The sequence below is a fragment of the Girardinichthys multiradiatus genome, chromosome 22 (genome assembly GCF_021462225.1).
Source record: "Girardinichthys multiradiatus isolate DD_20200921_A chromosome 22, DD_fGirMul_XY1, whole genome shotgun sequence".
Taxonomy (NCBI): Eukaryota; Metazoa; Chordata; class Actinopteri; order Cyprinodontiformes; family Goodeidae; genus Girardinichthys; species Girardinichthys multiradiatus.
In genome coordinates, this window is record NC_061814.1 from 28,376,126 (window position 1) to 28,390,804 (window position 14,679).

Below are 14,679 nucleotides of genomic sequence, written 5' to 3' on the forward strand. Positions count from 1 at the left end.
AGATTTTTTCGCTTTTATTTGACCTGGACTCCACTGGTTATGCTGATCCAGTTACACCTCATGCAGACACTTATGAGATCACACATGGAGAGTCTTAATTTATTTTAAACTGCAAAACATCTTCGCCTACATTATTTATTGATAATAGTTGCGCATTGCGCACATCTGCCTGAAATAGTCATGCAGCCCTGGGTAAAAGTTCAAAGAACCCAACTTTGTGAAGCTCTTTTATTTCAGAGGTGGCCTATTTGCCCGAGCATCCAAAGGGTGTGCAGTGTGTTCATCACAAAACATGTGAAAGGTTATCCTACCTCTGATCGAAAATGATGCGTCCGGAGACCAACTACAGGACAGATAACAGATGTTACATTAGAGACATTTCGATTAAACATTTTTTTAAAGTGTGAAACTCGTATTTGCTTTATAATAATCCAAATATTTGTAACGTCTGATAAACACCAGCACAAGCATGCGGGTAACAACATATACACGTTATTGTAGACCAATAGTCAGGGACGAGGAGATGCGGCTGGCCTTCGCTGCACTTACCGCGGCTCCTGGAGCGTCCCCCGGACAGCACAGATTTTATAGCATGTTTTCCATTTCGGAGCCTGCGATGCCAGCAGCAGAAAAATAAAATCGTCGCAATTGTGCCGAGCAAAAGCAGCAAAAGCAACAGCACACACTGAATACTGTACGGTCTCAGGAGGACCAAAAACGCCGCAGCGATCATCATAAGTCGAAATATAGGACAGCTCCTTCAGCTCCAGACAGCTGCCTCCTCTCCTATGCGCGTTTCCACCACTCAGAGCTCGGGATGCGGATAAAGACGCTCGTTGGTATACATGGAGCATCACACAGCAAAACGTGGAGAGCGCACAGGGTCAAAGTGGACAGTCCAAGGTAATGATATCATTTTTGTGAGGTACAACGCATGACTCAGCAGAGACGCACGTTTTATTTATTTATTTATTCTCCACAAGGGGCAGGGAGAGTCAGCACATTTATCCCAGGCAGCGTTGCGTCTACTGCAGAGTGGCCCGCCCACGCTGCAATATTCCATACTGTCCTACTGGAGGGTTGGATGGATATCTGTGTCAGTCCCTTGAGAAAACCCAGTTCAGATGCAAAATGAGGGGTGATTATCAACCAAGAGGTGCTAATATTCTATGGCATTCCAGTGTGACACGGATCTTGTGTCCTAAAATATCTGTCTGGTAAATAATAATAATGAACTGGGATTTTATTCTAAAAATTTCAGGATTAGGGAGGGGAATCCACACAAAGACACTCACAGAAACCCTTTCTCGTAATAATCCAGCGCTGTTTGCGTTTTGGTTTATGCCATCTCTCTGTTGAAAAATGAGTCAAACAGGAATCAAATAAACTGAGGAGCAAATCTGTATTATTACAAAAGTGAAGTATGGAAAACCTCAGATTTCTTCATGCACAGTTAGGCTACAGATAAATATGTGCCAGTGTGATCAAAGGAAATTGTGATGGTGAGACTGGGACATAAATAGTTTAGAAGCTGACCACAGTACCTCACGTTTCCAAGGAAACGGGAATGAACAGACATGAGGAGGTTGTTCTGACGTTTGACATCGTCTAGCCGACAAGTGGAGCCTCCAGATCACGCGTCAACATTGAGATTGGCATGATTTTGTTTTGTTTTTGCACATGCAAAAGCTGCTCAAGCCAGTTATGTTCCAGTAGTTTTCAATTAGGCTGTGCGACTGCGTTGTCGGTCGTTATACTGACACATAGCTGCACATTCACATTACAACAAATAAAAAATAAAGAAGATATACATTGAAAAAAACAAAACTAATGTGTATTCGTCCTAATATACAGTCAGAGTCCTGATTTGAATATGACAGAGAATCTATGGTGGAAATTTAAGAGTAGGGGGATAGCAAGGAAGCCAGATTTTTTCAACGCCCATTGCAAAAGACGACTTTAAAGAAGCAAGGAACCCCGCCCATTCGGCACGCTCCGCAACCAAAAAGAGGCGCCTCAGCCACTCCTGACGTAGCCGACTAGGCTAGCGGCATTCACGCTTATTTGGGGTTTTGCAGAAGCTGGTTGCCACCCTGTTAACGGAAGAGTCACCAGGAGAAATTTGGTACGCGAGTTATTTCGTTTAATCGATATGTTGATTTGATAAACGTTGCAAAAGCCAAGCCTTTCTGGTTGTAGGGTAGCTTAGCAAAATCAGGCCGTTGCTGTGGTCGCGCTTGTTAAGTAGCTAGCATAATGCTAGCTTAAGAGGAGTGTGCAGTGTTTGGGACATTTGTTTAAGATCTCACAACTTATAAAGTTGTTAGGCAGGTGGCAAGCAGTTTTAAAGGTGACATATGACGATATTCTACCTAGATGACATAGCGAAATGTTTGTAAAATATGGATTTGGTCGAAGAAATGCAATTAAGCGCATTTTACGTTGGATTGGGCTAAGTCCTTGAACGTTGCACTTTGGCGCGCTAGCTCATGTCTGCCCCTGGTGATTGTAGGTTATATTGCAACAACACAGATTTTAAACGTTCAGCACTGATTAATTTATGCCTTCATCTTGCCAGCTGGTCTGACGCTAACCCCCGTGGTCTTGTTATATATTATTTAGACACTAGGCGATTTTGCGACGTTCATGTTCTAAATGTGCATTTATGGTTTAAACTTCATTATGTTTTCCCAGGGAAAATGTCTTCACCAACTCAATTAGAAGATGATGACGAGATGGAAGAAGTGGAGTGTGTATCTGTGAGTCATGTTTACTCTTAGCTTTTAAGAGTCAATTGAATGTGCCATTTTTCTGTCCTTTAGCATCGATTGAAAGTCTGTACTGTTGTCAGTCAATCATCAGACAAGATCAGTTTTCCATTCGTTCATGTAATCTTCTGAATATTTATTTTTGTTTAGTGTGGATCGCATGAAAGAATCTTTATTATCAGCTATCTCAAATTCTTCTGATGCCATAAACCATAAAAAGCTGTAGCATAAATCTCGAGTGTAATTGTGTTTTGCTGTGATCCAAGTTGTGTTCTTCCTTCAGGAAGGCCCTTTTCGACCAGTACTGGAATGCATTGACCTGCTGAGTGACAGTGAGGATGAGGGATGCTCGTCATTTGCTGGCATGGTGAGTGGCTAAGTAGGCTATCGGTTTATAATTGTGAATGCAAACTTCTGATACTGTTATCTTCTTTTTTTTTTAAATCTGTAGCTTGAAGACAAAATCAACCAACACAAAGCTCATGTAACGTCTACACTCGACAGACTGGCACATAAGGTAGCCCAGGAGAAAAAAGAGAGAGCAGATAAATGTAAAGCATTTAAGGTAAGACTTTTAAAACTCCAAGCTTCGGTGTTTTTCTACCTTGTCATGCATGTAGAGGCAAACAATCCCACTCCAGAACCTGTTTTTTAGACAGGGAATTTAAAGAGTCTATAAAGACAGCAGAAGAATATAAATATTATTGTGCATTGCAAAGTGATTCATACACATTAAATGTGACACCATGTAATGGGACATTACAATCTGAAAACGTCAAGTGGTTTATGTAATCTAGCAACATTAAGTAATGCATAATTATAAAGTGGAATGCCAATGACACGTTTAAGGTTTTTTACTGTTAAAAATCTGAGAACTGTGTTGTGACTGACTTTGGGGGGGGGCAAGTCGCTTAAGTTGTTTTTATTTTTTTTGTTTTTGCAAACATGAAAATAAACTAAACATCCATTGGGATTTTTCGCCTGTTGTTTTTTATGTGGCAAATAAAGTTACAATAGTGCCCTCTGGTGGCCACACCCCAGAAAAGACAACAATGACTGTCAACATTTAAAAGCAATGCTGCATGAATTCTGCACAATATTAGTGTTTGTCATTTAAAATAGTAGCATTATGTTGTCTCTCGGTTCTGGCTGCTGTCACACGTTGTTGTTTTTCCTTTTTATTTTTTTTTAGGAAAAACAAATCTTGCAAAAAGCTCATGGGCAGCAGGAGTTGGCTGGTTCAAATGGCGTAAGCATGGAAGCAAAGCGCTGTGTGGACATGTGGTTGAGGATGCCAGGTGAATTATGGATTTATATTCCCAACTCACCAGACTGATCACAACAATTTTACAAGCTATGGCCCATGTTGTTTAACATGCTGTTTGTGGGGTAGTAATAACCTTTTCAGCACTGCGTTGATTTTAATCTAAACTCAGATATCTCATTGCTCGTTGAAATGTCACACAGTATTAAAATAGTCCACGACTGAAGTCAGCTGAGACTCATCTTGCCTCCCTTTAGGCCTTAAACCTGGAGTGATCAATGCTGGTTTAGGAAGAAGACGGACTCATGCTGCTTTCCCTAGAAGCAGTTCAACTGGTCACACCTGTCCAGTGATTAACTGTGGTCGAGTTTATGAGAATGTTTCCCTTCTTGATGGGCACTTGAAACGGTAATCTCACCACTCCGTTCATTGCAGTGTAATTTTTGTAGTTTTTGCCATGTACATAAGGAAGAAATTTTATCTATATGTTGTGCAGGTTTGATCACTCTCCATGTGACCCAGCAATTCACCTCAGAGGAAGTCCATCCGAGTTCTTTGCCTGCGTTGCCTGCAGTCTGCACTTTCAGACCAAAGAAGAATGGAAAAAACACCTTGACTCCAAGGTTGATGTATTTTCAGTTGTATTTTAGGGACTGAAGTCATTGATTGTGGATGCTCAGTTGATTCATTTCTACATTTATTTGCTTCTTATTACTAGATATCCTCCTCTTGCACTGATAGTCACAGCTTGGATCAGACTTATCAACGGATTGTTTGCTTTGCCTGTCCTGCATGCTACCTCATCTTCAACTTAAGAGATGAATGTCTTCAGCACATGTCGGACAAAAACCACTTCACCGAGTCTCTTGTTATGAGCGGTAAGGTTTGGGTTAATTAACAACAGATTTGACAGCACATTTTATTGACATGAAATGTTTTGTATGTTGTATACATTGTGTACATACTTTCCTAGAGGAATTAGACTGTACCTTTAAACTTAAAAGCTATTGGATTATCAAGTGTGTGTTTAACCTCTGTCACTTTCATGTTAAAGAAAGCAAAGGAACAGCACAGCCAGTTCCTGTCCCACAACACGTGAAGAATCGTGTCATCGCTTTGTGTAAGGATGTACCATTCAAGGTCCGCTGCTCCTTATGTCACCAAGTGCTGATCTCCCATCAAACAGCTCAAGCTCACTTTAAGTAGGTGTCATTATGACTTTATCCAGTCTGGATATATATTGAATGGCAGAATTATTCATACCCCTAGTACTCTCTAGCAACCTTTTTTACATTATTTGCAAACATCAATGTGATAGACCAACACAAAGTAGAGCATAATTCTGAAGTAGAAGGAAAATAATACAAGGTTTAAAAATATTTTACAATAAAAAATCTGAATAGTGTGCCGTTCATATATATTCCACCCATAAGTCTTTTAGAGTTTGTTTCAGTCAGTTTTGTATATTCGCTTGGCAGATTCTGATGTTCACACCTTGAGATATTGTTTCTTTTTTTTAACCTAACCCTGCTCTAACCCTCTTCACAACTGCTGTGTTCCTCGCTCTTCAAGATGCTGTTTGTTCTCTAAGATTCTCTAACAAACCTCTGAGGTCACAGAACAGTTGTACTTATGCTGACATTAAATCACACATTCCATGTACCAATTAGGTGACTTCGGAAGCCATTTGGTTCAGTCGCATTTTATTTAGGGGTAATAGAGTAAATGTCACTGAATAAAACTTGACAGGACACTACAGATGTGTGTATTATTTTTCTTAGTATTCACAATTATGCATTACCTTGTGTTGGTTTGTGACAGAGGTCGGCAACCTGCGGCTCGGGAGCCACATGTGGCTTTTTGGGCCCTTCATACAGGCTCTTAACAAAAAATAAAATAAAATAAACAAAATTGGCATTTATAAAATCAATAAGTTCTCCATTTTAGATGGGTCGTGATCCTTTTGAGTGGCTCCATGCAAATGTTACGTTAAAGAAATGAAGGCAAAAATGGCTCTCTTGAGTTTTTAGCATTGCTGACCCCTGGTCTATCACATGAAGTCTGAAGCTTGTGGCTGTAATATAACAACTGAGGAACATGTCGAAGGGTATGGATATTTTTTACAGGCAGTGTGTATTGATGTTTATTAGATGATTATTAGAGGTTTCCTTTTTCATGTTTCTCTTCTAGTGTGCACTGCAGGCAAGGCTGTGCTGTGGCCAAGTCTGACAAAACCATCGTGGACGTTATGAAACAGCTTCAAGTGCGAGGCCAGTGCATTCTCTGCTCCAAAATCTTTCTCCGCCAGGCTGAAATCGAAAGACACAAGGAGTCGATGCTACACGAAGTTGAGGTCAATCAAACTATGGCCAAAGCACTCCTTCAGTACAGCAGGTTTGTTGAAATTCAACAAACTCAGAGAAAAGCAGAGGACCCGGAGAAAACAATATCATCTGGCCTTGAGGTTCAGTTTCAAAAAAGAAACAAGGGAGTGAGTGACTGCGATGGATTTCCAGCCAAACGGCAAAGATTAAGCCAGAGTGGGAACGCCAACAGCAGCAGGACCTCAGTGACGGCTTGGTTCTGTGAGTGTGGCCTGCAGTTTTCTGAGGAGGTCAACGCTAGCAAGCATCTACTGGCTGTAAACCAGATTTTCCATCAGTGTGGCGTGTGTGGCAAACACATGGGAGAGTTTTCAGTCGCTCGCCTCCATATGAGTCGCTTCCACGGGGGAGCGCACCTCTCCAACTTCCTGTTCTTCTGCCGCAAATGCAAAGTGGAAATGCCCCGGAATGAAGATATCTTGCTGCACGTGTCAGAAGTCCACAGAGGTCACACCTATTTCACTGAGAGAGAGGTTTCCTACGATCTAGCGTCAGTCCTTGATGCCAAACCTTCCACTAGCATCGAAGTCGGTTTGCCCTCACGCTCTGCATCTAAAGTGCGGCGTGACACAGTAGAGACAGAATTTTCGACAGCGGGACACACATGGATGTGCAGGATGTGTGAAGACATCTTTGACTCTGAAGCGAGTGTCTTCAAACACTGCAGCGAGGTGAGCAGTCACAGCTTTCAGAGATTCATCTGTGGACACTGCCCACAAAAGTTCTTCAAAGAATCCACCGTGCGGCGGCACTGCAGGAACGAACACGGCGGCCAGATAAAGAGTTCCTACTTCTGTGGCCTCTGTGACAGTATGCAGTTTGACACTGAGGAAGAGTTTATGGACCACTACAGGAATCTTCACAGTAAGGACTATTACTGTATGGATGAGCCTGAAGTTCTTCGGCCTTCTGCTGCAGAGGAAACCAGTCAGCATGCATGTCTGTGTATGGGTGGAGAAGGATTTAAAGAGGAAAAGAAAGCGACTTATACTCGGTGCATGAGAAATCTGGCCGCCGAGGGAAGATGTCAGTACATGTGTGCTCCCTGCAGTGTGTCTGTGCCGTCTTATGCACAGATGAAGACTCACATCCACACAAAACATGCAGCCTTGAACCTGGATAAGACCTTTGACGTAGTGTGCCAAGAGTGCCAGGAGAGCTTTAGGGGTGTGCCGAGGTTCCATAAACATTATCATTCCCAGCACTGCACACTGGAACCATGCCTGAGCTCCAGAGGGTGCATGAGGGACTCCAAACCACAACCTAAGATTGCAAAGATAATAAATGCTATTGAGATCAAACCAAGAAGTGATGGTAAATCAGTTGCAATTTCTTGTTTATTCACATTGTTTGTGCAGCATATCAGTCTTTGTTTATATTTTATACAGAGATTGGAGACGAATCCCTGGTGAAGATTTTAAACACCAGTAAAGCCAATGAAGGTAAACAAGCTAGTACCTGTAGCCCTTAAACCATAATAGAAAAAAAGATAAATATTTTTTAAACAAAAAAAATAATTGCCAGACAGTTGTTAATGCTCCGTTTTTATAACTCTACACATGACTTACTCTTTATATGTCAGACTGCTATTAATTAGTTTACATTTGTGTAATCATTTGCACTTTTTTTTCTGTGTTATTCCGATTGAAGAGGATGAAGAATTGCATCGTGTGCTGTCTTTGAGCGCAGAAGAAGCAAGAGAGTCTGTAAGAGAGTCTGCTGGTATGTATTCACAAGACTAAGCTTCTTATTCCTATGTAATGTCAGACATTATGTAATGTTACACATTACATAGGAATAACAACACAGTTATATATTGCAGCTGCATTTTGTAAAATACAAACTGCTTTACTTTTAGTAACTGTGTGTGCTGTTGCTTTATGTTGCTGTTATTAATTGTGAACAATTATACACTAATTACCTGAAGAGAAGATATTCATGAAGTCATGTTTGTTCTTAGCAGTGGTGATGGTTACCTGCATCAGAAGTGTCAGATTGTTACATGTCAGCATCTTTTGTTTTCCGAAACATGTTGCACGATTTGGTACGCTGTCGCCCAAAAACAAAACTCCCCTGTCTCTGATTAACAGCACAGAGCCGTAAGTTGACAAGAACTCGAGTCCCAGCCAAAGCACAGATGTGCTAATTTGATGTATTCCTGTGACTATTACTTTCCATCTTTGCTTGTGTCATAACATCAGATAAAACAGTTGAGAGTTCAGTAGTTCAAAGGCCGAGATCCAGGACAGATAAGAAGAGGGAACATTTTTTTATTTTTTGAGATTTGAATTTCCCTCAATATCCTAATATATGAGACAACGCCACTTGTAGTTGACCAGCTACCTTCAGTCTTTCCAAAGAATTGTTCCAAAAAAAAAATTCAGTTCAGTTTATTTATATAACAAAACTGCATCATATCAAGTCAGGTAATCAAATCAAATCAATCCAAACATTTAGACAGATTCATATTCCAATTGGATCCTAGTTATAAGGCATTGCAGTCATGTTCAGTGTATTTATGGCAGTTGGTAAAAAAGTTATCTATCTAAAGACGCCCAGCTAATTGTGTGGAGTGACTGACTTTGCTGCAACCCCTCCTACACTAAGCATGCATATGGTGACAGTGGCTTGGAACGACTCTCTTGTAACAGGAAGAGAGCTACAGCAGAACCCGGCTCCGTATCAAGACCATCTGCAGCTACCTACTAATGACTGTTACACTGTAAAGGACGGCAGTAGCCTATGACAATACTGGAAGTGTTATGCTTTAATTAACCAATAAAAAACTAAAATAAACACACTTATCCATAGATAAAGACATTCATCACAGTCAGTCAGTCATTTTCTACCGCTTATTCCATAGTGGGTCGCGGGGGAGCTGGTGCCTATCTCCAGCAGTCTATGGGCGAGAGGCAGGGTACACCCTGGACAGGTCACCAGTCCATCGCAGGGCAACACACAAACAACCATGCACACACTCATTCATACACCTAAGGTCAATTTAGAGTTACCAATTAACCTAACAGTCATGTCTTTGGACTGTGGGAGGAAGCCGGAGTACCCGGTGAGAACCCACGCATGCACGGGGAGAACATGCAAACTCCATGCAGAAAGACCCCCGGCCAGGAATCAAACCCAGGACCTTCTTGCTGCAAGGCAACAGTGCTACCAACTGCGCCACCGTGCAGCCGACATTCATCACAGTTTAACATGAATATTTTCTGCTGCTGCAATAGCTGTGTTTTAACTTATTTGTACATTTACATCATTGTAATTACAAAAAAACCCCCCATGGTAACATTTTCACTAGAGGTAAGCAATTATTTTTACATCCACTAAATGAATTTGTATAAACTTGTATATGTTACTGGGTACATTAACTCCACTACTTTGTAGCGTGCTTGTACCTGGGGGGCAAAGAAAAAAAATCAGTCAAAGCTTTTCCACGGACCTGAATCCAATAAAGAACCCATTTGACTCTCTGGGAAAAAACAGTCCTGACTGCTCTGGTATGGATTTAAGTGAAAGCTCTCTCCACAGCCATTACTGAAAACCATAATGCTTTTCTGCCTGGAAGCTGCCACGTGGTTCTTTCTGTTATTTAATTTCCATTAGCTATCCATGATTATAGTCTGTCTTCTCTTAAGAATGTTGTGTCCTGGCCCGTATTCACAAGGAGTCTTAGATTCCTCTCGGAGAGATCCTATCTTAGCCTAAAAATTCCTGGCAAGGAGTCTTAGCTTCAGAGAGATTCACTTTGCTGCTGAGTGCGACTCTGAGCGAGGAGAAGACCACGATTTCCATCTTAGTGAGGAGGTGTGATTGACCCTGTTGCTAGGTGTGACGCTGACTTCTAAGGGCTGTGATTGGTTGTTAATAGAAACAAGAAAAAATGCGCTCCTAGTAATCAATAGAGAGAAATTAACCAATTGTAGAATTTAGACTGGATTCTGCAGTGTGTATATCGTGATGATAAAACTTAGCATGATTGAATCAATTAACACAGCATCAGCTAGCAGAGCTGGTACCTTCTGCATTAAGAATCTGGAGCGGAGATAGCGGCACACCAGAGAACTTCTCCACAGACGGGGAGTGTTGTAGATGACCATGTAGGCTTAGGCTACTGACATCATCATGTACAATACAGCAAATACTTATTCACCTCATTTACATCTGCCTTCTATTTATATAGTGCTTAGATTACTGTACTGTCTAGTCTAGATTTTGTATTTATGTATATATGTATTTGAGTTTTTCCAATATTTTCCAAACTTCTTTTTTGAAGCATTTTACATTCTGTAAATATGTACATATTTCTGTACTATATTGTTTGTAATTTTGTTCACCTTTTGTTCAGGGTTATTCATTATTGTTTCTATTATTTATTTATTTGTCCATCCTAATATTACCTTACTAAAGGTGCACCTTTAATCTGTCCTGCGGCTGAAACTATTTAATTTCGCCCTAGGGCAATGATAACGTTTAATCTCTATATTAATAATTGTGTGATTGTTATAGATGTTTATGTGTTCATTTACTGGACTATTAAGGAGGGGGATCCCTGCGCGACCGAGCCAGTAGCGTTTTATTAATTCACTGTTCATTGTTCTGAGAATATCTCTCCTTTCTCCCGGTCTTTGTGCCATCTTCTCTGCTTCGGACGCTCTTAGGCTCACTAAAAGTCCTCCTCACTACTCTTATCATTTCCTCACGTTAGGAGCTGTCTTAAGGCCTAAAATACTTCATGAATAACTTCTATCTTACCAAGGGAAAATTCAAAGAAAAATCTTTGAATTGGAGAAATTCTAAGATTTTTCTTAGAATGACGTCACTAGGAGCTAGTTTTAGGGAATCAAACCCTGATGGCTGTGTCAAGGACTCATAGCCTCTGCAAACCAAAAAAAAAAAAAGGAGCGTTAAGCAATAATAATGTGGATAACTGCTTTGTCTTTCCATTGTCGAAGTAAATGAGTTTTACTGTTAAATGGTGTGATGTAAAACGTTGAAGTCAAGTGTCTTTTATTGGTATGGGACGATTGTTAAGAACAAAGAGTTGTATAATACCTCAACACTTTCTCTTCTTATGCTTAAATCATCTTTTTTTACCAAAATGTGCAAAAAATGAATAGAAATTTATTTCTGAATTCTTGTGGCTTATTACATTATTTTCTTTCTGTGTGATGTTTTTTATGTGGGTCTTGATGTAAATTGTCAGCTCAATTGGGTAGCATTTCAGCAATACTCCATTGATGAATCGATTGATTCTCTGCAACATTGTCCTGCTTTGGTTATACTAATTTCCTGTCAAGAGCCAACAATCAGAATCAGCTTTATTGCCAAGTTCGTACATACAAACAAGGAATTTGACTCCGGTACACTTTGCTCTTTTGTTCTGTTTTTGCATTACAGAATATACAAATTTACAATGTACAATATACACATATCTAATAGAAAAGGTGCATTTACAACATCTGTATGCTGTTGTTTTGTACTCTATTAAATGTTCATCAAAGAATCAGCTTGGGGGAAGAAACTGTCTCTGTGGCGGCTGGTTTTAGTGAACAGTGCTCTGTAGCGGCGGCCTGAAGGTAAAACTCTAAACAGTTTATGTGCAGGGTGTGTGGGGTCTGCAGAAATTTTGGCAGCTCTTTTCCTGACCCTAGACCTGTATAAGTCCTGGATGGAGGGAAGGTCAGCTCTGATTATTCTCTCTGCAGTCTTGATTATTCGTTGCAGTCTGGACCTGTCCTGTTTTGTGGATGAGCCAAACCACACTGAGATGGAAGAAGACAGGACAGACTGAATGATGGCAGTGTAGAAGATGACCAACAGCTCCTGTGGAAGGTTGAACTTCTTGAGTTGCCTCAGGAAGTACAGTCTCTGCTGGGCCTTCTTTCGAACAGTGTCTACGTCTGAGGACCATCTCAGGTCCTCAGAGATGGTGGTTCCTAAGAACCTGAAGTGGTCATCGTCCGATACAGTGTTGTTGAGGATGGTGAGGGGGGTGTATGGGGGTGGTGTTCTCCGAAAGTCCACCACCATTTCCACAGTCTTGAGTGGGTTCAGTTCAAGGTAGTTCTGACCGCACCAGTGTACCAGCCGATCCACCTGCTGTCTGTATGCAGACTCATCACCGTCCTGGATCAGTCCAATGACAGTGGTGTCATCTGCAAACTTCAGGAGTTTCACGGACGAGTCCGATGAGGTGCAGTCATTTGTGTACAGAGAGAAGAGGAGTGGGGATAGAACACACCCCTGGGGGGCACCAGTACTTATTGATCTGGATCGGGAGAAGATGCTCCCCAGTCTCACCTGCTGCTGTCGGTCCGTCAGGAAGCTGTTGATCCACTCACAGGTGGAGGCTGGGACGTTGAGCTGGGTGAGCTTCTGGTGGAGGATGTCTGGTATGATGGTGTTGAAGGCCGAGCTGAAGTCTACAAACAGGATCCTGGCGTACGTCCCTGGGTGGTCAAGGTGTTGCAGGATGAAGTGTTGACCTAAGTTAACAGCATCATCTGCCGACCTGTTTGCTCGGTAAGCAAACTGCAGGGGGCCTGTGATGTCTTTCAGGTGCTTCAAGACCAGCTGCTCAAAAGATTTCATGACCACAGACGTCAGGGCTACAGGCCTGTAGTCATTTAATCCTACGATGGTGGGTTTCTCGGGAACCGGGATGATGGTGGATCGTTTGAGGCAGGAGGGGACATCACATTTCTCCTATGACTTGTTGAAGATCCTTGTGAAGATCGGAGCGAGTTGATGTGCGCAGGCTTTCAGGCATGATGGGGAGACGTTATTAGGTCTTCCAGCTTTCTTTGTTTTCATGCGCTGAAAGAGCCTGTTTACATCTTCCTCGGAGATCTTTAGAGCAGGATGTGCAATGGAAGTAAAGGAAGGAACTAAAACTTTCTCAATCCTGCTGCTTCATTTTTACTGCATATTCCAGGGGCAGAGTCCTATCAGTGAGACAAATAATATCCAACAAGCTTGTAAACAACTAAAAATAATGGAGATGCAGTTGTTGCACAGTGATTAGTTTTCTCTTCTTGCCTTTCCCTTCTGGCAATACATGCATGTGGTGTGTATTTTTATTGTAATCAGTCTCTAACTGAGCACAACCCTACGTATTGTTGATCTCACTGAAGATTGTCTGAAGATTGGAACTGTTCATTACATCTAAACATCACAAGCTATGTCTTTTGCATTGAACTTTAAACAGCATGCATGTGTGGTGCCTTTTATGTATGAAACCAAGTATATCTGAAAACCATACTAATTATACTAATTAAGGCTTCATCTAAAACCAATCAAGTGTGCAAAGTTAAAGAGATTCATTATAAGTTGTATACATTATTTGTTGTTTATCTGTTTGGTTGTACTTAGTAAATCCTCTTGTGTTTCTGTTTTTTGTAGATTTGGAGGAAGCTGTACAAAGAAGTCTTTTGGAGTTCTAAGTACTTTAAACCTTTGTTTAATGGCCTGCTGTTGAATAGACTTTTCTAAGTTTTGAACTCGGTCATTGTAGTCTCATTTAATAAATAAATGTTTCTTGTTATTTTGCATTTGTATCTCTTCTTTGTTCTGACAACCCAAATCACCCTGCCCCTCCTGTTGCTGGCTGATAGCATGTTTCTGGAAATTTAGTTTGAGCCAGTTGCTTTATGCCAGGAGGTTGCCTACAAAGACTGCAACACTTTGGTGTGTTGACACGTGCTATAGATGGCATCGGTGACACTGCAAGATTCTTCAGTTGGTCTCGTGACTACATTCTTGACTATTTCTACATCTCATGTCTCAGGTTTCCTTAAAGATGAGAAAAAGTATGTAGTTTGTTTTTTTCTGCTCCTTAGAAGTCAGTATTAGTAAAGGAGTTTTATTGTTTAATGTCTAAAAAAAAAAAAAAAGATTTATTGAAACACAATTAGGGGCACAAATTTAACCGTATCATAGAATGCTATAGTTGCACAGAGTGCATTTATTATCTGTATACTCTTAACGTTTTGGCACGAAAAGTTGATGTTCAATCACACAATGAAAAAAAAAAGGTTAGATTGTAGTTCATGAGGTAAACCCTGTGTGTTAAGATGTTAAGTGACACTAGTCTTTGAGTGTAGATAGACAGGTGACATCTTACTACATCAAAGTTTGAGTTGCTTTTAAATAATAAAAAAAGGAAACTTGACTATGTTTGGATCATAATTTACTATGGCTAAATGGAACAGCCTACATAGCTTTGCAAAGCATCTACACCCCTTTAACGTTT

General features: G+C 40.9%; 2 protein-coding genes across 2 annotated transcripts in view; one reads left to right on the forward strand and one right to left on the reverse strand.

The window, feature by feature from the left end:
- Window positions 1-920, reverse strand: part of dst (dystonin) — a 141,598-nt gene extending 140,678 nt beyond the window's left edge. The window contains exons 1-2 of the mRNA XM_047351559.1: window positions 550-920; window positions 312-343 (exon numbers count right to left, since the gene is read on the reverse strand). Coding sequence (XP_047207515.1) covers window positions 312-343; window positions 550-736 — 219 coding nt within the window. The 5' untranslated portion in view covers window positions 737-920. The remainder of the gene's footprint in view (window positions 1-311; window positions 344-549) is intronic.
- A 1,061-nt stretch (window positions 921-1,981) lies between these two features.
- Window positions 1,982-13,971, forward strand: znf451 (zinc finger protein 451). The gene is made up of 13 exons (XM_047351822.1): window positions 1,982-2,125; window positions 2,695-2,759; window positions 3,052-3,135; window positions 3,220-3,333; window positions 3,961-4,066; window positions 4,290-4,440; window positions 4,529-4,655; window positions 4,751-4,910; window positions 5,087-5,234; window positions 6,223-7,730; window positions 7,805-7,858; window positions 8,067-8,138; window positions 13,830-13,971. Exons 2-13 carry the CDS (start codon window positions 2,700-2,702, stop codon window positions 13,868-13,870), a joined length of 2,625 nt encoding a protein of 874 aa, XP_047207778.1. The 5' UTR covers window positions 1,982-2,125; window positions 2,695-2,699; the 3' UTR covers window positions 13,871-13,971.
- The last annotated feature ends 708 nt before the right edge of the window (window positions 13,972-14,679 follow it).